Source organism: Puntigrus tetrazona, chromosome 18 (genome assembly GCF_018831695.1).
Source record: "Puntigrus tetrazona isolate hp1 chromosome 18, ASM1883169v1, whole genome shotgun sequence".
In the NCBI taxonomy this organism is placed as follows: Eukaryota; Metazoa; Chordata; class Actinopteri; order Cypriniformes; family Cyprinidae; genus Puntigrus; species Puntigrus tetrazona.
In genome coordinates this window covers 2,432,664-2,455,446 of record NC_056716.1, presented here as the reverse complement: position 1 = coordinate 2,455,446, position 22,783 = coordinate 2,432,664, and the positions used below count along the sequence as shown (strand labels likewise).

At 40.0% G+C, this 22,783-nt stretch overlaps 2 protein-coding genes and 1 long non-coding RNA gene across 3 annotated transcripts in view; 1 reads left to right on the top strand and 2 right to left on the bottom strand.

The window, feature by feature from the left end:
* Window positions 1–15,410, bottom strand: part of LOC122322992 — a 72,934-nt gene extending 57,524 nt beyond the window's left edge. Inside the window, exon 1 of the long non-coding RNA XR_006246929.1 lies at window positions 15,396–15,410. This is a non-coding gene — a long non-coding RNA (uncharacterized LOC122322992). The remainder of the gene's footprint in view (window positions 1–15,395) is intronic.
* Window positions 3,196–14,891, top strand: rgma (repulsive guidance molecule BMP co-receptor a). Its single transcript, XM_043216604.1, has 4 exons — window positions 3,196–3,959; window positions 6,339–6,454; window positions 9,339–9,850; window positions 11,582–14,891. Exons 1-4 carry the CDS (start codon window positions 3,946–3,948, stop codon window positions 12,275–12,277), a joined length of 1,338 nt encoding a protein of 445 aa, XP_043072539.1. The 5' UTR covers window positions 3,196–3,945; the 3' UTR covers window positions 12,278–14,891.
* Window positions 15,411–15,610: 200 nt separating the features above from the next.
* Window positions 15,611–22,783, bottom strand: part of chd2 (chromodomain helicase DNA binding protein 2) — a 29,104-nt gene continuing 21,931 nt past the window's right edge. The window contains exons 29-42 of the mRNA XM_043264868.1: window positions 22,085–22,254; window positions 21,960–22,001; window positions 21,487–21,626; window positions 21,261–21,399; window positions 20,195–20,345; window positions 19,976–20,098; window positions 19,641–19,757; window positions 19,394–19,531; window positions 18,983–19,099; window positions 18,712–18,890; window positions 18,523–18,622; window positions 18,252–18,447; window positions 17,634–17,877; window positions 15,611–17,535 (exon numbers count right to left, since the gene is read on the bottom strand). Of these exons, the coding sequence (XP_043120803.1) occupies window positions 17,418–17,535; window positions 17,634–17,877; window positions 18,252–18,447; window positions 18,523–18,622; window positions 18,712–18,890; window positions 18,983–19,099; window positions 19,394–19,531; window positions 19,641–19,757; window positions 19,976–20,098; window positions 20,195–20,345; window positions 21,261–21,399; window positions 21,487–21,626; window positions 21,960–22,001; window positions 22,085–22,254 (1,974 nt within the window). The 3' untranslated portion in view covers window positions 15,611–17,417. The remainder of the gene's footprint in view (window positions 17,536–17,633; window positions 17,878–18,251; window positions 18,448–18,522; window positions 18,623–18,711; window positions 18,891–18,982; window positions 19,100–19,393; window positions 19,532–19,640; window positions 19,758–19,975; window positions 20,099–20,194; window positions 20,346–21,260; window positions 21,400–21,486; window positions 21,627–21,959; window positions 22,002–22,084; window positions 22,255–22,783) is intronic.

Sequence of the window (22,783 nt, the reverse complement as noted above, 5' to 3'; positions counted from 1 at the left end):
CCTCAAGCATCTGTCAGACTCACGGCTGCCAATGTCAAAGATACAATATGTTACTATTTAATTATATTAAGAAAAGCATTTGCCTGTTTATATCAAACAGTCTCAAAAGCTTATGCTCAAACAATTATAATGTCAATTTTCAGTAGTACTAGATACTTTTTGTGTTTGTTTTTTTTTCCCCTGAGCACTCCATCAATTTTAATTCAGACAAAATTCAGCTATTCACACAAAATGCTTTTTTGCATTCCACTTCAATGCTTAAATTTTTAAAACAAGCTTTTTTCCCCAAATGAATGAAAAACCCCACTAATGCAATTTGCCAAACCGTCAAATAAAGTTATAAATTAAAAAAAGTACTTTTTTGCATTCCAAATGAGTACAAATCTTGTACAAATTCTGAAAATTCTTAATCTAGCCTTCCACCTCCCCAGCACCACCTGTCTAGGTCTGCTGTGGGGGTCTACCTTTTGCATGTTTTATTAAGTTTATTTTATGTCAATTTATCAGAAGCAGAACTACTCCACCCACACCAAACCTATGTACGCTTCTTACATAAAATATTTTACAAACTATCCTAACAGTTGTCATGGCTGAAATATTAATATTCCCTAATCGCTAAAATATCAATATTTAACAGAAAAATGGTATAATCATGGCTTAAAAACCACAATTAAACCAAATTGCGTGTTTGTATCATTTGGACGTCTTGTGTCTTGCCTTAAAACCAAAAGTTAACAAGTTTACCCAGAAGAAGGTATATGGTTTTGTTAAAAATATGCTAATAAAACATATAATTTAGAAAAAAATTCTTCTTTAATACCTTACTTATGAGGTAAATAGCCGAACGGGCAAACTGATCGCTTCCTGATCACACTGTTGGGCTTACCCTTTAATACCAACCTGCAGACCGTCATTTATCAGTGACCTGTCATAGGAGAAATATTGACGAAAAGGATTTTGTGGTGACCCATCTTAAAAGAAGCGACGCTCAATAATTAGCTGAGCCTAGGACTTTGCATGATAATAAACAACTGCCGATATTTCATAAACATCTTTTCAGTAAATTCGGTTTTGTAATCAGCGCTAAAATCACGTGCTTGATGTCACGTAGAGCTGCATTTGCCGAAAATACCTTTCCACATGAAATAGCCAGGTGCTTATAATGAAGCGGCCCTCGCTAATGATGTCTGCTTCACGGGCGTTTAACATTTTATGCGTCAACGCCACATTTAATGTTTATCCCCCCCAAAATAATATAACAAGGAGAACAATAAAATAGCGTTATTAACCGGTTACTTGTGATTTCAAATAAACGTTTTTGTTCAGAACAATTTAAATTGATTTTGTTTCAATTTCTGTTTTCGTTCCTGTTAAATGTCATTAGTTTGCATTTTTTGTTGTCATTCCTGGAACCGGTTTGCGTATTTTATTTCTTGAGCCTAAAATGCATAAAGGCAGAGCCTAGTCCCTCCCAAGCTCTGCAGTTACCAGGACATGACTCAGAGCAGCCAGTCTTGTTTCTAACACTTGAGTTACTTTCTGGATCTGTGCCATTTACATTTAGACTGTCTAATTACATTATTTGTACCTTGACTGCTTTTGGTAAGAAGTTGCATGTAATTACACCCAACAATAAACCAAGTCTGATAGAGTTTGTTTGTATGACATGTTTGTAACCATGTTCGCCTGCTTCGCCTATTTGTGACCCTGGTTGTGAAAACCCAGTTAAAAGTCTTTTGTGTGTCTGTGCAATTAACTGTTTTCTACATAAACTCTCACTCTTAAGGTGAAGAACATGTCAAAATGTAATTATCGACTGAGTAAATCATAGTGAAATCATAATGAGATGAACGGCTGAAATCAAACCGTGATGCTTGTTATCTTATAATTAGATTTTGGGACTTGGATTTCACAGAGAGTGTCACATTTTCTTATATTAACACACTGTAGTATGAACTCATATTGATGGATGTTAAAATTGGGTTTCATCTGAGTCAGCAGGTTCGCATTTAACTGAACATGTAAGAAAAGTGCATGGGTTAGAGCAGTGGTTCCCAACCGGTGTGCCGCGGCACTAAGGGGTGCCATGAGATCTTTTGAGGGTGCCGCCAAAATTTCGGGGAAAAAATTCTAAGGGTGCCTCAAACAAGAAAAGGTTGGGAACCACTGGTGTAAACAGTATTCTCATATCATCTAGGACTAGGTATAAGGTGTTGTTGCATGCAAACTCTCGAAATGAAACAAATAAATAAATAATAACAAAAAAGCTACAGAGATTTTAAATATCTATTTCCTTATAAGGGTGCCGGGAACTTTTGAAAGGCTTTCCAAGGGTGCCTCAAACAAGAAAAGGTTGGGAACCACTGGGTTAGAGTGTTTGGGAGCCTTGGTCCCTATGAGCCAACGTCTGCTGGGCATGTGCACAGCTCTGACTAGAACTAGGTTTTAAAAATCCAAAGCTGCATCTGAAATGACATACTTCCCTAATATATCGTGGGCAAATAAATAAATATACATATAAAAAAAAAAACAATATGTGAACAAAGTAGCATTCAAAATATACAGTTCTAAAGTGTGCATCAGATAGACATTTTACTATCCCATGAGGCCACGGAAGAGGATCTGTGCACGGCAGCAAAGCGAGCTCACGTGACAACAGTACGATGAACACAGTACATCCAGACTGCATTTATGCTACACGTTGGCACTAAGTAATTACTTATTTCGACAAAATACCTACTATTTAGGTAAATACCTAATAGTATGCGATTTTGGACACAGCCCAAGTTTCAGTGTTACCGTTTTCAACTAACTGAGTTTCCCTGTGTGGAAAGTCATAAGCCTGGAGAGTACTGATTACTGACTGCCCTGAGAGGAATACTCTTTTCCAGACCACTCTTTTCTCTTTCTCAGCCTGTGTGCTGCTTGTTAGGCCAATGCTTCTGCAATTTCCAGACTATTAGTTGATTAAACAAGAACCTACCGATACACAGTGCAAACGGCAGTAACATACTGTTGCACAAAATCAATATCACACTGACAATAATAATTATTACACATGCAATCTGATGATCCCATTAAACGAACGCACAAAAATTCAAATGCCACGTTTCGTATTAAGCGTCAGAAAGCATCCAGCAGGACGGATTTCAACAACAGCACACCATTAGACTGATTTACACAGTTTATGGATAAGCAGCGAATTGGTCAACTGCTTCATGTTGTAGCAGATAGGTATGGTAACGTGGTTTCACGCGCACACACAAAACACCGAATTAGACAGAAAATGTTTAAACAAAACGCGTTCTTTCTAAAGCAGGTTGCGCTGTAATTTTAACGGTAATCTCGAAGCTCGGTTCAATGGACATCAGCGTGTATCGACGATGACAGCGTGGGGAGTTGGAGACTGCAGCGCTGATCATTGCGCCTCACACTTTCAAACTCGTCATTTCACAACACTGAGGCGAGGAAACGAGCCAGCGCTATCAACACTGCTGCTGCTGCCCCGAGGGCTCTTCCTACTCGAGTCCCGAGAGCCACCTAGGAATCTTGGGAACACCGCGGCAAAATGAAGAACACTATCGATTCGAAAACAATTCCGAGCTTTTCTTTTTTACCGTTCGCGTAAACCGCTTGACGGATCGCACCTTTCGCTTCCAGATCACGACACCGATGAAAATAACATCAGACGGCGCGAGCAGATCAGCGGCGTTTACATGAAAACCCATCTCGCCTTTTAAAATAACAAATAGCCGACGAACGAGGGACACCATGCGAGGACGGCGGGAGCGCTTAACCTTTAGTTTCGCGGCGATGTGTAGACTTAAATAAGAATTTCGGATTACTGATACGAAGCACGCCTGTACGCGCTTCAGTCCGGATTCGAGCCGCAAGCTTCATCCCGGTTCTGCAAAGAAACTCAACCCAAAAGTGCTGAAGAGCTCCATGCATTCAAAAAGGTGGGTTCTGGTTGATTTCTTGACAAATAACTTTCATTCTTTTAAAACAGTATGCATCGGTCACTCGAACTGCGAATACCTTCTCTTAAACGGTACATAGGCTATATCGCATTGTCTCTTATAGTTTTTGACTTAAAAGTCTGCATCACACTGTAGCTAGTCGAGCTCTTTGCCTTCGGTACTGATCTAAGACACATTGGGATTGTGTTTAAAATAATTAACATTAGGAATAATTCACATTTTTTGCATTATAGAAGAATTAAAAGAAAGAAAGCGAATTTTTAGATGTTATGCAGAGTTGCTGCTGTCACTAATAAATGTTATTTCGCTCTACATTTTCATATTTTAGCCTCTGTCGCGCTAAAAGTCATAGACATGCTGTCAATGATCAATTAAACTCACAAATGGTTAGAGATCGTGTTCTGGGTTCACTACACCGTCTATATATCTTCCGATTAATGATATGGTAGGCTATCGTAATTTTCTGTTTTGGCTCTTTGTACCTCCAATTGACTTGCTCTAATCTCAAAGGAAAATTGAGACGTGACAGTTGAACTGTAAATAATATAGTGGTTATTACAAAACCTTATACACGAGGACGCATCTCTGGAGATATCATTCATTCTCCACCACTGTGCAAGCGCCATCTGTTGGACTGCAACAGCTGACCACTAAAAACAAAACCATACAGCCTGCCCTATAACAAATCCACACTTTAGGACCTCTCTGTTACCCTGACCTGTCAAAATCTCAACCACTTTATGATCAGATTGTTTACTACTTTAATTAATAGCTTTCTTATTTCATAGATGGGCAATTATGGTTCATACTTCATCTTGTATGCTCACGCAATGTAAAAAAGCAGCCCTAGTGTGACTATAATATAAATGTTTACATTTTATAGCGGTGAATCTTGTTAAGGTAATCTGTCAGGGGGGTTTAATGAAGCAAATGCACTGACATGAGCTTTGTTAGATCTCTCGACCGGTCCCACATCACATAAATGCTTTAAAAAACCTAGGAATCGATTATGTACGCTGACGCTAAATGGATGCGTCTATGTTGACAGAGACAGACTATGTAACAGGTGATCATACGTTATACCGATCCAATGCATTTGGGGTGGTATGGGATTTTATTCCATAATTTGAAGGTTTGGACAGAGGCACGCGTGCATTTGGATTTCTTTGCTAAAACCGGTCTACTGTATAAACATGGATGAATTCTACATCCTGTATTAATCAGAAACCGATTCTCTCATCCATCCAGTCTGCTCCTGATGGGGGGGCTACTGTCAGCTCCATCCCCAATTAAACATCTGAACCAAAGAAATCAAGGTCTTCAGAATTACTAGAATCTTCCAGGCATGCTGTAGGCATATTAGGACAGGTTAGAGATAACTCTACGGGACTTTGGCCCTTGAGGACCGGGACTGGTCCTGCTATAACCCATTTACCAGCTAAGTATGTATGTTTAACTACTTGGACATCCTAATAAAACAAAGTAACATTTTCTTGATGTATAAAAATGAAAAAAAAAAATATATTAAAAGTATGTTTTATTACTAATAGCAACAACAACATGGTATCATTTTATTGTAAAAGTTAAATAAATCAATTTGCATGTATTTGTAGATTTTCAGTTAGCCTAATATGACCCAATCAGCCATTTCTTTAAAATAGGGCTGTTTTGATTATGAGACATTAATGGACACATTAATAATGGACGCTTAATTATTAAGTACACTAAATCTGAACATGTGTTTATTTATACTAGCCATGTAAAAATCAAAATAACACAATCGGTAACTTCTTTTGCAATACATTAACCCTTTCCGCGCACAAATGGGATCAAATCAGCTAACTGGTGAATGCATGTAGGATATAAGATTTAAAGCAGCCTAAATACTATTGAATTAGCCTACCACGGCAATTCTAGAACTTGTTTTAAACCCACTCGTTCTGGTTCTCTCCGAACTGGTAAACCTCTTACACCTTAGCCGTGTATTAAAAAGTAACAAGTAATGCGTCCACCGTCTTGAGTTCGCATTGCAAACGGGTGAAGTACTTTTCGAAAGCTCGGGCGTAATTTGAAACTAGTGAGGGGTTGGTGGCGAAAGGGCGACTTCTCATTGGTGCGCCCGGCGGTGTAGGCTGCACCCTTCTGACACCAGCGAACTGGAAGATCGATGGCACGTTTCTAGTGAGGGTTGGGAATGTGTGAACGCGGAGAATACCTGACAAAAAGCAGCGATATTTGCACGACGGAAGGGCGGGCGGCATGTTTTCGTTGCGTTGCGGTTCTCCATCAACTTGCAGTCAAAGAGAAAGTCGCGGCATTGTTTTAATTCGCTTTTCCTCACGTTGCTGGTGTAAATAGGGAGAGGAGAGGAGCGCTGTCCCGTGCTGGATGGATGGTTATGGGGAAAGGAGCAGCACCATCGGCGCTACAAGTCTGCCAGTTCGTGGTTGTGTTTCTCGGTCTGTTTCCAGCAGGTAAGAAAATCTAATGATGAATCTAATTCGAGTTTTGGGACTGGGGAAATAAGAATGTTTATTTGGAACTCGTTTGTCGAAGCAACGATAAAGCACTCAAAGCAGTTAAATGTGTTGAAATAAAGCAGGCAAACGCGTGCCTCGTTACTTAGCAGCAAAATAAACCCAGTCGGGTGTATTTTGTTTAGTCATGACCCAGTTATGTCTGGTAAAAGTTGGGCGATTTATCTTCTAAAACATGCCAGTGTGCATTCCTTCATTATGCACGCTTGAAGAATGTTTATAACTTTCGCGTTTAAGATGGAGATGTTATGTTAAGATATTTCCATCTAAACTTTTTCGCATTTAAACGACGCGGGTGGGGGAAAGTATGTTTACGTAGTTAGGGCGATGTAGAGAAGTTGTTTTAGAGGCTTTGTTAAAAGCGTGGCGATCCGAAGGCTCGGTTCGAGTCTGCTGCACTACCGCAGTGTTTCCCACAGCTCTGGCGGAGACGTGCTGGTCGGTTTGGGGGAGGGGAGGAGAACCCTCCGCATCTAGAACGTGCCTTTGCTGGGCTCGTGGGGGCAAAATTTACAAAAAAAAAAACAGTTCACAAACACAGTAAAGCCTTTTAAAACGTTTGAAGACAGTCTACATTAGTAGTACGGGTTCTTAAATAATTCTTTAAAATCTAAAAGTTATCTGTATAGATATTTTACATAGATGAGAATATGGTTATAGTCACAAAAAGTATGGATTAACAGTACTGTAAAACACGGTGGGCTATGCCTTGAACAATAGAAGGAAACGTTATCCCTGTCTGCACTACACTATAGTCTTGTTTATAGATAAACTGTAGCTTAATATTTTGAGGTCCACTGTATTAAGACTTATGTTTCCAGCATAGGCTGTGGCATAAAATAAGTTTGATGTTGCTGTCACTTGAAGTTACTTGTTTTGTAGTTTTCATATTTTTTTATCTAAAATTAAAAAAAAAATGATTGTCACCATTATTGATATGTTTCTATGACGAGTGTTTATAGCTATATATTAAATTGTAAAAAAAATAATAATAATGTAATGCAAATCCTAACTTCCGTGTGTCACTTTAATGTAATTTACAAGTGTTGTTTTGTTCTGTCAAGGCTCTGGTCAGTTGTGAGTAGTGTGCAGTATGATTTCACACCCTGTGTCCCATCTCCTTTCAAGTTATTTAACGGCAAACAAAAGGCAATCATGCAAGCACCAGTCGTTGACATCTTAAATGAGCCCATTGTCTCTTATCAGATGGATGATAAATGTCCTTTGTAGCTGGTTGGTGGATTGACAACAGAGATTGTTGCGTGATCATTTGGGAAAAAAGTTGTGTGTAGTTTTGGCATGCCCTTGCATTTTATCAAACGAAAACGATGAGAACCCACATGATTGAAAAGCCTTCAGATTTCAATTGAGCTCTTGTAATCTGAGAAAGGGGAATGTGCTTGAAATTGCTTTTGCCTTTGATTACGGCCTTTTGCTCTGGACAGGTGGCTATCTCATATCCAGTTTGACCTGTGGAATGGTGAGACCTACTCTGTGTTCCGCCCATTGGTCCTGGAGCCAGTTTTTTCCAGAGATCCTGTTTCTTTAAGGCAGTCCTTAGCCCCCCTTTCCTCCTGCCCTGCATGGCTGATGAAACTCTACCTAATCCCTTTACACAGGGCTAATTTATGACTCTGCTGGTTTCTTCTCAATGGCAAATTGCATTGTCTTCATTCAGAGTCCTAGGACTACACCCTCCCACAGACACACACACACATACTCACACACACAAACAGCTACCCCCTTCTGTTAAAGCCCTAAGTGATTTTTTTCAGATGTGCATTTGCCCTCGGTCACTGACACCCACGGTGCTTTACTCAAAAGCACCCCCGCAATCTGCTTAGCAATGCAAAGAGACAGCACAAGGTGTGAATGAGTGTGAATTTGATATGAGATGATTAGCACTTTTAAATAATAGTCTTTTGCTGGCGTGATTGTCAGTTTGAAGGCTTCCTTCCCATTTGCCTTTAATTGCTATTAATTTGTGTTGCACCTTAAACAGTGTGAAATTGCTAGATATCCAACTGGGATCTTGGAATCAGTCAAGCATTTTTCGATAAAGCATACAGTGAATTTACTAATATAAAGTGATGTCATTCATGGTGAGGTAATGAAGTTAGATAAGCCTGTCGAGAGTTCATTACTTTGTAATGATGCCTATTTAGATGCTTATTGCTTTACGTTTTGTATTACAATAGCTCTTAAGTGTTGAGCTTTTCTCCCCTGTGACAGACATAATCAGAATATTCCATTAACATTTTGAATTTTGCATTAAAATCAACAAACGTTGATTGGCCTACATTAATGTTTAATTTTTTTCTGAAACAGCAACAAGACGACAATCGCCTTACTTTATACTACATTTAGAGCACTTAGTCTTGATGGAAGTTGGCAAAACACAGAAACTTGGAACTTGGTTGGAATGTTGTTTTTTTTATTACTGATGGAATTAAAGCCTCACTTTGTCCAGATGCAGAGAGAATTCATGTGTTGTTATGAGAGCCTTGAGCAACTGGCATTCATAAACATAACACAATAAACCGAACTTCATTTGTATTATATTCCTAAATAAAATGTGCATAAAAATGCAAGGGTGTAAGGATGTAAATTAAATGCAAGAAAAGAAAATGGGCTATTCCTGCATAAAAATATAAAGGATTTTTTTATTTTCTCAAGTGTTTTATTTCAACTGTTACTTTCAATTTAAAAGCTTAATCAGTTTTGTCAGCTACTCTGCTTGATGCTTATTTAATTTCAGCTTTCTGTAAACTTAGTTTGACCATGACTTTGTGTTTATGCTATCTCTTTTTTGACTTTACAGCAACTCTGCAGTGTAAGATCCTCAAGTGTAACTCCGAATTCTGGGCCTCCACCTCCAGCTCTGGCCCAGAAGAGGAGTTCTGCACTGCACTACGAGCGTATAACAACTGTGTCCGTCGCACTGCCCGTACGTGCCGAGGCGATCTGGCCTACCATTCAGCACAACATGGTATAGAGGATCTTATGAGCCAACACAACTGCTCCAAAGAAGGGCCCACTACACAGCCTCGTGCCCGCACAGCCCCACCACCGGTCCAGCCACCGCCAGACGTCAACATTCCCTCCGACAGGCCAGAAGTGTGCCACTACGAGCGGAGTCTACCACGTAATGCTGCGCCTCCCAATTATACCCACTGCGGCTTTTTTGGAGATCCACATCTCCGTACATTCAACGATGACTTTCAGACCTGTAAAGTTGAGGGAGCCTGGCCACTGATACACAATAAGTACCTGTCTGTGCAGGTTACGAACACTCCTGTTGTGCCTGGATCTTCTGCTACAGCTACTAGCAAGGTAAGGGTATTTTGTATCTTACATAAAAAACAAGTAAAGTCATTTCAGCTTCAGCCTAGGCCTAATTTCACCAGCAGAGTTTCAACCATAGCCCAACAAGGAATGGTTTCAGCATGGAACTAGTTAATGGTGTAAATGTGGTTTTACCAGTGGGAAGAGAAAGTAGACTTTGTAAATGCAGACTGTAGTTAACATTTGGATCTGTTCCAAGACAGATGAAGATAAGACAATTGGCGAAAGTCTGATAAGTTTCTTTTTTTTTTTTTAGAAATTCCAGCAACAAAAGAGAGGTAATAAATTAAAATGTTAGCAGGCTCTTGTGGCTTCAATTTTTTCCTGACAGTCAGAACTAATGCTACTATATCTGTGGCAGTCCTTGCCATTGTTTGTGTGATTTAGGAGTCTTGTTGTTTTAACTAAGTGCCCAGTCCATACAGGAAACTGCTGATATTTTCTCTGCATTAGTTGGCCCTCAGACCTCATAAATTATCATTGTTTTGCTTTACGGCCCATTGGTCAAACTGGGGAGCTGCCTTAGAATTGGCCAGCTGTGGAGCCTAAGGTGAAAACACAGGACTTCCAAGTTTATGTGAACTATTGCGAATGCTAATTTCACTATGTCTGATGTCCTTTTGGCTGCCGTAATTGTGTGACCAGGGTTGAATGTTTTTCAGAGTTTTTCCTTGTGGCAGAAAAACACAAGAACTTTGTACGCAGTCACATTAGGAAACAGAGCGATTTTCCGCCATCAAAAACCTCTAATGATTCCCCATTAAGTAGATGGACCCACAGTTGTTTCTTGTAGGAGGGAAAGGGATTGTGATATTTTTGTTAAGCCGACTGTTTTTTGAATAAATGACAGTGGCTCAGGGGTCATTCAGCTCAGACAAAAGCGCAAACAGGTCTGCAGGCAGATGGCACCTGTGCAAACAAGACGTCCCTTGTTTATTGATAGACCCTTTGCTTTAAATAAGCTCTCGCTGTCCTGTGAAAATCTAGGGTGGCGCTAACAGGAGGTAGATCACTGCACCATTAGTGATTATAGGGTGGTTTGGCTTAACCGAGTCTCCAGACATAGACACACATAGACACACACATACTCATATGCATCATTTGCAAGATCAGAGAAGCCTGGACATCCCGAGGTCACATATGTGTCAGCAGTCCATTGGCCTCCTAATGGCAGCTTGCTGGAGGAGTCAGAGGTAGGAGCAGCCTTCTCTAATTAGCCCCTGTGCAGGCTGTGCTCTCTAGCTGGCGCAAGTCCACTCCCTGGAGCTGAATCTGGGGTTCACAGGCAGGCTCTGAGCAGCATGAATGGATTGTCTTTGTGTCTGCATACTGAGGCCTGCTGTAACATAGACTGGACCTGTGTTTCTCCAGAGTGCGTTTACATTGGCCCCCTGTATCTTGAGCTGCTGCTGAAATGTGACATTACGAAAGCTTCTGGGCTTGGAGGGTCTGCACTACACAGTCTTCTGATTTTACCAAGACAAGGCTTGGTTATGCATCTTTTGCCATATGCAGTGGTGCATAAAACACTTTATGTCTGTGGTTTCTGTGTCTTGGCTGGCTTTGATTTAGCTAATATAGCATTTTCAACATTAAAACTTTGTGCACTTTGTGTTTTCTAGCCATCTTTTTTCCCGCTAGAATTGTTTTGTCCTAAAGTATTTATGTCCAAAACCATAATTGATCTTAATACTGTTCTCACTCTCACTTTTACCACAGCTAACAATCATCTTCAAGAACTTTCAAGAATGTGTAGACCAGAAGATGTACCATGCGGAGACTGACGAACTTCCTGCTGCATTTGCTGATGGTTCAAAGAATGGAGGCGACCGCCATGGCGCCAACACCCTACGCATAGTAGAGAAGGTGCCTGGACAACATGTGGAGATCCAGGCACGCTATATTGGCACCACTATTGTAGTTCGACAGGTTGGCCGCTATCTCACCTTTGCAGTGCGGATGCCAGAGGAGGTTGTGAATTCAGTGGAGGACCAGGACAACCAGGATCTTTACCTTTGCCTGCATGGTTGCCCTGCAAACCAGCGGATAGACTTCAGGACCTTCAGAGCAGCGGAGAGCCAAGGCTTAGGCAGGGGACGGCCAGGCACTCCTGCTCATGGCTTCACATACCAATCGGCCATGGCCAAGTGCAAAGAACGTCTACCAGTTGAGGATTTGTATTTCCAGTCTTGTGTTTTTGACCTGCTATCTTCTGGGGACATCAACTTTACTCTGGCAGCCTACTATGCTTTTGAGGATGTTAAAATGCTCCACTCCAACAAAGACAAATATCACCTCTTTGAAAAGGATACAATATTCAACTCTGCCTCAGAAAAATGGGGGTTTAGTGTCCTAATCCTCATCAGCCTTGTTGTCATACAGTTGTGGACTGACTCATTTTCCATTCGTCTGTAGTCCTATTGGACATCCTTGTTAGATGGTTGTAAGATGCTGTATGCATGTGAAATGCTGCTCTCACCGTGTTGTGTTCCATCTACCAGAGGCTGGGCTTCTCAGCTAGAGCCTGAGCTTGTGCTGAGGGCTTTCACACTTGTGTGTCTTGTGTCACACCATGGACTCATCTCTCATCATCATCATCACGTACGTTCATTCATCAGGCCAGAGCAGAAGCGTTCCTGGAGATTTACCCATCTCTGTGGTCATCCTGCTGATCTCATAACTGCTTCATGACAGAGAACACAGCGCTGAGAGGTCCTGAGGCCAAAGTCAGATTAAACTACCCTTGTTCCCAGCAGGGTGAGGTGCCACTGAAAGGAGTGACAGGGGGATGATCCTTTGCTGAAAGAAGAGCTTGGAGATGTTCTTCAGTTCACTTGATGCCAAGTGAGAGGTGAAGTATGTCTCCCGGAGCCAGGTTGGAGGACATGACAGGAGCTTTTATTAATGTCTCCAAACGATGGAGGGCCGGCAGGAGTTCTCTCTTTGAAGAAGCTCCAGCTTCAGAAAAATGTTAGCTTTCTAGAGAAAAACCCCTGGCCAAGGCCATGTCAGACCAGTAAGTCATGTTGTCTACAGAGGAGATTTAACAGGCCATAACATCAGGCCTTTTGTATAGTTTGTGTGTGTGCGCATATGAGAAAGATGTGTTATTGTGTGTGTGTGTGTGTGTGTGTGTGTGTGTATGTATGAAGTGTTTCATAATATCTGTATATTGCACCCAGGGTCCTAATGTAGCTCTGGTGTGGTGGTTCATGGTTCAGTAAGTTTTACTGTCTGCCAAGAGCTCTTTCCTACATTTCATTTAAAAAAGGGTTTCAACCATTGTGTCAAACAAACTTTAAAATATACCATACTGTTTAGGTGTTATAAAATATTGATTAAATTCCCTCCACTGTTAAATCAGGTTTTTAAAATCAGCCTGAACAATTGTCGGGCACATAGAATGCAAGTTTCTTTACTTTGTTTACAAAAAGCCATTGATTTAAAAAAAAAAAAATACATCATACAATGGTATAGCCCAAGACAAAGTTGTCTCTGAGCGCACTTGCTTCAGATAAACAGATTTGTGGAAAAATATTAATGTCAGTTTGCAGTAGGTAGCATAACCATCAACGAATATATGCAGGAGAGAGCCAAGTTCCTCCATACAATGTTTGCAGTTTGAGATGGGACCCACAAGGCAGGTCTATCAATCATCCTCACTGCTTCTTAAAGAGCAACGCCTTGCTCTCCATTTCAAAAGGGTGTCGACGTGGCTGTGCTGTAGGCCCTGTTTAACTCGCGACTCTGTAGATCTGTGAATTTATGGCGGAGGCATTTTGCCAAAGAACAAGCCATGGTGCCAACAATTTCCCAAACAGCTGAATTTTTCTCTCTCGCTTTCTCATGGGACCTTTTGTGGTTCACTTAAGTATTTGGGCTCAAACCAGATGTCCTGATTGTGTATAATATTGGAAGGTGCTGCTAACTACAGTGTGGTGGATGGACCAGTGCAGGAGCTATTGAGAACATCTGCCATGCATTTCTTATGACATTTGAAATGGGGGCATTTGCTCTTCAGCCATTAGCAGGCTCAGGATTACTGGCACTCAGTATTGTAAATAGCAGTAGTAATATTGGCGAGCTAAAGTCAGACGATACATAGCACCACTATTTTGAAGAGCGAAACTGCACCCTTGGTAGCCTAATAGTTTTATAGGCCATGCCTAGAGACTTTTGGAAAGGTCTTTATGGAAGATGAAGCCCACATAACTACATCTTCATCTTGCCCCATTTCTTCTAAGAACATCACTCACAACCGTCTCTCATCAGTGTTTGTTTTCTCTTAGTAAAAAGTTTGAACTATGAAAATATGGTTTAGATATTAATTATACATAAAGAATCCTCTGAGAGACTTCACAGTAATTTATTCTTACACTGTAAAGTTTTGCGAGCCTTACTACTGCTAAGAAAGCTTATGTTGTTGGTGCAGTTCATGGCTTTAAAGAGACTTTTGAAAGCATACAAAATGATTGTAATGACTTTTGTGTTTAACTGTGCTTGCGTTGTCAGTGCTTTTTGGATTTGTACGTGTAATGTGACATGTATATAAGTTTGTGTGATTTGGCAAATAATATTTCAGATTTTTTCGTACATCAGAGGGTGTGGTGAAATTCACCTTTCGATTTAAAGGGATATTGCGTACACAAGCATCACAAAAACATAAGACAAAGGGACTTGCAATCTAATTTGGAACAAGAGTACAACAGACATTATGTCCTTTAACTAAATACTAAGTAGGAAACGTGTGACTTGCGGTGTTCATGTGTTGTTTATTACAAAAGCACTTTATGTTTTTATTCTCTTTAACCTAGCTCTTACTTGGTTTTAACTTGATGGTGAAAGAGGTTATCGAACTTGTAATGCTAAAAAATAAAAGTGAATGATAACATTTTCAAATGTATTAACATTGAATGGGAGATACCAGACAGCTTAGTCTGTTTTTGTATGTAGGACTAAAGCGGTGCCACACACCACCTGTAAATACTGTAAATTATTTATTGAAGAAAAATAAAGTGTCATGTTGATATATTTTTGATGTTTGGGTTTTTGTATCCAGCTGTGTTCCTTTTTTGATTGAACTCGTGTTTGACAATGGAAGTGACTTTACCACAGACATGAAGCAAGTACGTTGAGCTAAGACTGCCACCTAATGGTACAATAAGTAAAATCAATATCCTGAACCATCTTAGACCGCAGCCATGGTGCTATCCGAAGAGCTACACATTACCGTGTTTGAGAACTATTTGTATTTTTTCCCTCTATGAACCGCAAATATGCTTTCACCGCTTATTACAATCAACGGTTATAAACAAAAAGACTGATTAAAAAGATCGAAAGGATTTTGTAACGTTTCTTAACTATGAAAATACGTTAAGACACGTGTTTCGTGTAGGTTATATCTAACAGACGTTACTAACATTATTCCATTACCAATTGAATCATTTATATCTGCTATTAATGCCAAAGCCTGTTTAAAAACAACATAAAATTAAATCTAGCCCACAATAAGGAGTTGTGGAGAGTGTCTCACCTTAGCAATTCGCGCCATTCCTCTCAGACTACCAGTGCACGTGAAAGGCAGACGTGCCGACCAATTAAAGGAAACACTTTCGCTAAACACCACATTAAATTCATGAAAATAAATTAAATAAATCATATAAAAGTTGATCAACTTGTTGAAACTGCATGAAGACTGCAGTTTACATGTGTTGCATAAAACATAAAAAAAAGAATAACAAAAACAGATTGTCCATGATGTAGGAAAGTTTAATACATATAGGTCTATAAACATATGTACAGTACAATTAATCTGAACAGTGGCTTTTCACAAATATAAATTACTTTAAATTGGCTTGTTTCAAAGCTTAACACATGTCCGTGGAGTGTGAGCAGGAGCTTGGGTGGGAAAGAAGTAACACATCTTCAGTGTTTCATTACAGACGTGTCCACATTTCACCAGCTCACTTGCTCTCCTAGTCCTGCCACCATGAGCTTTTAGTATCGAGCACACACCACATTGTTCCCCACTCACCAGAGCTGGCTTTACATGCACCTAGTTAAAATTCCATCCTGGCAAATGTTTTCAAATTGTACACAACAGCATAATACTGCATCATTTCTGACCGCTTAACATCCTTATACCAATCCGGCGTTTGAAACTACACAAGAATAAGGCACAGATGGAAAAACACATCAAAAAAAACAATCGATGAACAGTATTTACCAGCATGCCAGTCTGTCAATGTTTTGGCACAAAATCTGGTTCACCAAAAATAGCTTGTGACACCCGCCCACTCCTGAAACACGCATCTGTCCATTCATACAGTACTCACATTTCCACTTAAAGGTCAATGGTATCAGCGTTTCAGCACACTCATACTGAGAAAACAACTAAACAAAACATGAAAATCAGATTCGGGTAATGTCTACCATTACTACATAATCAAAATCAAGCAAGTACTGTTCTTTTAGTGCAATAAAAAGATGCAACAGTACAAGCACTGACCATAAAGTGGACTTAAGTGGTGCCAAGTGTTACAGATATAAGAAAATAAAGACAAAGATAGCTTACGTGTTATGATTATCTAGTGTTCTGACAAGGTCTACATGGACCCTGAATACTGTTTAGCCTTTTTTTTTCCTTCTTTGTTTTTTTTAAATAAGGCTACTGTCCTCCAACAGGGCAATATTAACAAGTGGCGGGTCTGCAACAGCGAAGACACATTTAGCAGATTCGATAATTAGAGAAAAACAATTCCAGTAATTGTTGTTGCTTGTCACGTACGTGACTCCTACATAACAATATCAAAAGACGAAAACATACATGTAATTACTTGATTTTCTTTCCTCAAAATGACGTACGATCACAGGGGGCTGGGTATTTCAGAAAGCAAAAGAGACAGTTTCAAATAGCTCAACGAAAATATGAATCAACATCTGAAGGTGCAATTAAAACGATTCCTTTTTTCTCCTTCCACAAAGGCTACTTTCATGAAATAATCCTTTTTTGCACAAACCAAAAAAATACACAAAACAAAAAAGACACAAACATCAAAAGAAAAGTTTGCTTTGGGGATAGTCCCTTTCTGCTAATGACTCTCAACAAAGACCAAATACATGAGGCACTTTCTAACTTAGGCATACTTGAACACTTGATCAAGATCAGTCGAAGTCCATAGGACTAACCACGCTTTGTTCTGTCTCCTCAGTCCAAAATGGCAGACTTAACCTGGTTGTGAATCCTAGAAGAGAGCAGAGGACACAGTGGCGATAAAGAGGAGTTTGGTGGAGGCTCCATTTATTGCCTAGGTGGCTTTTCTGCCACGTCCTTCAGCAGTACAGACTGTTTCTGTACTAACCAAGTATTCACCTCACGTCTTCCTGTTGTTCCAATTAAAGTCTGTCACAGATTTCTGCTCTGCAGTTCTTTCCATAGCAGGCGAGATGGGCTCAAGGGGGGATTTCTGAGACTGAGGGGATCGGGGGTCAATCAGGGGTGGGGTTTGTCGGGGTGGAAGGGGCGGTAATGATCTGGCCCCATGGGGCCATGGTTTCAAGGGGGTCCCCTGTGGTCTGGCATCCTTCTGAAGTCCTGAGGATGCCCTCCTCCACCTGGGTGATAGTTTGGCGAACGATATTCATCCGAACGCCTTCTCTTAGGGTCTGGATGTCTAAAAACAAAAAGCTAAATTTTAGTCCTACATCTCAACACACAACAGTGTGGTTTTGGATATGTTAACAGATGTAATAAAAAGCTACTCTTGCTCACCTGTCGTAATAGTCTCGATGGCCACGATGATCTCTATCGTTACCGTACTCATAGGGTCGCTTTCGAGGGGAGCCGCTGTTACGGTAACCTCCTGAGCTGCGGTAGTCACTATGAGGACGACGGTCACCATAGTGATGGTCCTTGTACCTGTGAGAGTCATACGGGTGATGCCGATCCCCCTGCCAAGGCTGATTGCTGTTACCTGGGTAGCTGTACTTTCGGTCCCTTTGCCAGTCTCCCCTATCTGTTAAAATATGCGTAAAAATCGTATTAAACAGTTATTCAGTTAATGTCAGTTAAATTAACTGAATTCATGAAACCTGCACAAGTTATTATTATTTTTTAACAAAATACATACACACACACACATACATATTTCAAATATTATTGTACATTATTTTTCTGGATTCAATTTTGTTGTTGTTAAAAAAATTAAAAGCATCTATAATTAATTGATTTCATATTTAGACGTTTTTATTATATTATATTTTCAATTAACCAAGCCTTTTCATTTTGACGGGCTGCTGTGAAGACCTTTCTGAATGTGACTATAGTTTTTCCCTCAAAAGAAAACGAAGTGACTCTCAGACATAATTAATGCATTGTTGCATCTCTCACCGTCATTAGGAAAGTGTCTTTTATTGGGCTGGTTGTACTCTCTGTGGTGGGCGTGAGGGGGAGGTCCAGGTGGATGGTTGACCGGAGGATGGGGTTTGGGTGTAGGCTGGGTACCTGTAGAGTCCCGACTAGATCCAGACGGTTCAGGTCTAAAGGGTTTTTTCTTGGCAGGATCATCTTTCTTCTTTTGCTCTTTCTGAAAGAGAAGCAAGTGAGTAAGTGGTACATGAGAGCAATATCGCTGAGAACTGTGGATTTAAAATATGCTTACCTCTTCTTCCTGGGAGCGCTTCTTTTGAGCCATCTTATACAGTTTGTGCAGTTTTCGGGCACCAAACTCAGTAAATTTAGACACAAAAATCCAGAGGTTTCTGACAAATGTAAAAAAGCGGGGTTGACTATACTGTTCAGATATAATGGGAACTCTTGAAATCAGATGTGTACCGTGTAGTTGAGATACCTGCGCCAGGTCTTGACATGCTCTGGGTCACTGTACGATTTAAGGCACTCTGTGATGCGGTCTCCGATCTTTAGCAGACAGGTACGAGTGTGCTGCAGCTGATCCTGCACCGACAGCCCCTCGTCTGGCTTATCCAACTGCTTCAGAGCCTTCTTCACCGGCCTCATCCGCTCCTTACACTGCATACACATTACCAACATACTTCTGTGTAAAATGATACGTTACGGCTAGTAAAGGATTGAAATGAAGAAATGAGAATTTCAACACTCACAATGCTGAATGTTTCCTGGTCTAGCTCATCGTCTTCTTCTCCAATTGGTACAGGCTCGCTTCCTGCAGTGATGTGCACAGGGCCTTGAGCTTTCTTTCCTTTTCCTCCTGGTTTGGCCTGAAAATGTAGTAAGTTGAAAAGCACATATTTAGCCTCATCCAGCTCGGAAGTAAAGATGTAATCTAATTCTCAAAAAACAGACAAACTAGTACTTTTATTTTTAGAACACAGAATAACAGGCAGTGTAAATTAGATCTAAACCAAGAGTTTGACCAACCTGTTGATCTAAGAAACGAACAACCACATTATGCTCAGGACAACAGCGAAACACAATACTTAAGTCCAAGTTTCTAAAGGAAATGTTCTCATGCTGAAATATAATACTACAGACTCTGATGCCATATAAAATACCTTCTCTTTTTTGGACTTGGACCGCTTTTTGTCTTTGTCCCCCTCCTTCTCTTTTTTAGGAGTTCCTGTTTTTTCTTTGTTCTCTTTGTTATCCTTTTTCTGTTTCTTCTTTGTAGGTGATTTTTCAGCTCCATCGTCCTGGAAAACGAGAGAATTGGAAATATGCAACCTAACTGGTTAGTGCTGTGGATTGTGCCTTATATACAAATCTTTATATAGGTGATACGATCCAGTAAAAGTAACAAACCTTCACCTCTCCTTCTTCTGACAGGTTGTCGGAGAGACGAGGAGAGGTCATTTCATTCACCAGATCATTGTTAGGGGGCTTGTTCTTAATTCGAGGTTTCCTCTTTCTGGGTTTGGTCTGGGAGGTGAGAAGATACAAAGAATTAAAATGTCATAAATATATCTTTAGTGCATGATAAGACCACTTAATTTTCAAAATGCCTTTGCTTACACATTTTTTTCTTACAGCTGCTGGCCCAAAACCCTTACCATTACTTTAAGAAGTTCTACTGTTTCAATATCATATTCTCCTCCAAACCACTAGGTATCGCAAGCCTAAAAACCCACAATCCTTACCTCATCTCCAGTTTTAGCAGCATCTTGGCTTTCTTGCTCCTTCTTCAGCATCTTAAGCAAGTAGTCTGCTCGCATCTGTAACTGCTTTGCCTGAGGTTTCTTGTCAGGGTCATCTAGGAGAATCTACAAGTGAAGACAACCGGATATTTGGGATCAGGTAAGGGCAACATTGCTGATGCCGCTCGTTTAACTGTGAGCAAGCGATTTGACTCAATGTACCTTCTCAGAAAGTTTGAGGTCAGGATCAGTCTTGATCAGGTCCCAGTTGGCGTAGCCGTGTTCATAGATACCCAGTAACAGCTGTGTGTCATCATGAATATCCCAGTCTACGTCAAAGTGGGGAGTCTTCACCCGACAGGTCAGCTGAAATCTAGCCAAATGGAAAAATTCACTTACTCTTTTTCGGTCTCATTTTATTCCATGTTTATAAATGTATCAGCGTTGGGAAAACTTTATAATCAAATCCATTAAAAATGCATCGGATGCAACGAGTTTAAATTGGCCATATCATAAAAAGAGAAATCTGACATGAGATATAAATTGACATCTATTAGACTGTGACTTTATTTTGACTAATCATGCCTATTTTTCTCAGCCATTTAAATATTTTCAATATAGTCAAAATTTGTACATTTTGGCAGATAAAATTTAAAGGGATAGTTCATCCCCCCCAAAAAAGTCTGTCACTATTTACTTGCCCTTAAGAAGTTCCACACCTGTAGGAATCTATTAGTTTTGCTGAACACAAAGGAAGATATTTTGAAGAACGTTTGTAACCGGGCTGTTTTGGTCACCACTGAGTCCATAGTAGGAAAAAAAAAATACTATGGGAATTCATACAGATTTGGAACTACTCGAAGGTGACTAGATGATGACAGAATTTTGAGTGAACTATTCCTTTAGTCTATAAACACTGCCAAGAAAATCAACTGATTATATAATATTGAGTAAATTGATATATATATATAATAATGAGTGATAATCTCATAACTGATTATATATTTACATTTAAAGTCAAATAATTATAATACTGAAATGATTAAAAACTACACTGCAGTTCTCTTTTTTTTTCTAATTTTGCTTCCTTAAATTCTAAACTCTGTTTAGTACCTTGGTTCCGATAGCCTCAAATGAAATGGGGTTTAAAAGACGAATGGCTTGATTAAATGTCCACCCAGAGAGTGCATGCAACAGTCAGACACACCACGGTTTATGCTATAGCAACTCATCTATATATACTATATTATGAAGAATAATCTACAATATAGCTTTAATTAGGACTCACTTGTTCCTTTCAGCAGGATTTGAAGGCACAGCTTTATGTAGTGGTTCAAATTCCTCTTCATGCTGGATAATAGACTTAGCATTGACCTGAACTCCAGAGATCTTTATGTTAATGCCTCGTCTTTTCCCTGGGCCTTTAGCTGCAACAAAAATAATACAGATTAAAGGTAATTTAAAAAAGGAAATGAATCGCTCTTAACTCAGCACTGCGATTAACATTCACAAACCTTCTACAGGATTTTCTTTCAAGTGCTCCTCATGCTCCTGCACTGCAGTCACACAGCTGTTGTGCACCAGTTCTCCCAGTCGCTTCAGGTCTGCAATAGACTTATCCACCAGCTCAGAGTCACGGGCAATGGCTTCCAACCTGTAGAAAACACCATATCCAGTCAATCTCAAAATATCTTAATATTATAACATAAATAATAATAATATAAGTGTATAAATAATACAAAAATAACATTGTTCAGTATTGATTCTATCTGTACTAAAAAAAAAACCTAAAAACACAATTATTAAAGACATGGTTCACCCAAAAATTGTAACCAGCATTATTTACTTTCAAACCCATACGCTGTCATTTCTTCATTACTGTTCTTAATTAATTGATTTATTACTGTGAAAAGAGATTATACCAACTCCCAGAAAATCGCAACATATAATCATTGCTGTTTGTAGTGTTCACCATAGTATTTCTTACCTCTCAAGCGGAGCTCCAAATTTCTTGTATGCTTTTATAAACCTACAATAAATAGACCAATAAGTAAATGAAATGTTTACTGCAAAGCCCTCTTAAATTGGTAAGTGGATGTTAAGTTATATCACCTGCGGATCTCTGCGTCAGTAAATCCCTCCACGTTGTTTTTGCGAGCTCTCGGCCTGCCTCTTCTCTTGGGCCGTTTGTCATCCTCACTATCGTCCGTTTCACTGTCTGAAGCTGAAGATCTGTGCTTCAGTTTGGATCCCACGTCACTGTCGCTGTCATTGGCCTGTGCCTAAAATCAATCACAACGCAGCTTTTACAAACTGCGCTACGGACATATCCTTGCAGAATGTTTTTTTTTTTGCATTCTCTCTCCATGCGCAGATTAACAAAACCAATTTTTTTGTGGACGCCTCTGTTCCGCTCTGGATTAAATCATCTCTGGCGTAAAGCAAGAGTAATGAGCATGTGGCTACAAACTCACACACAGCCTTAACGCCGGGGAGTCCGCTGCGCTGTAAAACTTAATGACTCATTTCCAAAAGCTACGATGCCGCATACTTCAACATGTGCTGCCATCACATGGGAATGCAGCATGTGGCTATAAAATCTAATGAGTCATTACAGACTGCGCAAGATATTATGGATCCAGCTCAAGGAGAGGATAAAAGTGCTGAAAAGCCACAGGGAGCACTTCACATGTCTGTATGCCATGTACATTCGTATCACTGAAACACACGTGAAGCATGAATGCATGCTGTTAAGTAAATCATATCTGTTTACAGAGCTGAAAAAACTTTCTGCAAAAAAGAGGCACCACC

Coding starts and splice junctions, on each gene's coding strand:
- rgma (XM_043216604.1), top strand. Junction 6,455..9,338: donor TCTCGGTCTGTTTCCAGCAG/GTAAGAAAATCT, acceptor TTGACTTTACAG/CAACTCTGCAGTGTAAGATC. Junction 9,851..11,581: donor CTGCTACAGCTACTAGCAAG/GTAAGGGTATTT, acceptor CTTTTACCACAG/CTAACAATCATCTTCAAGAA.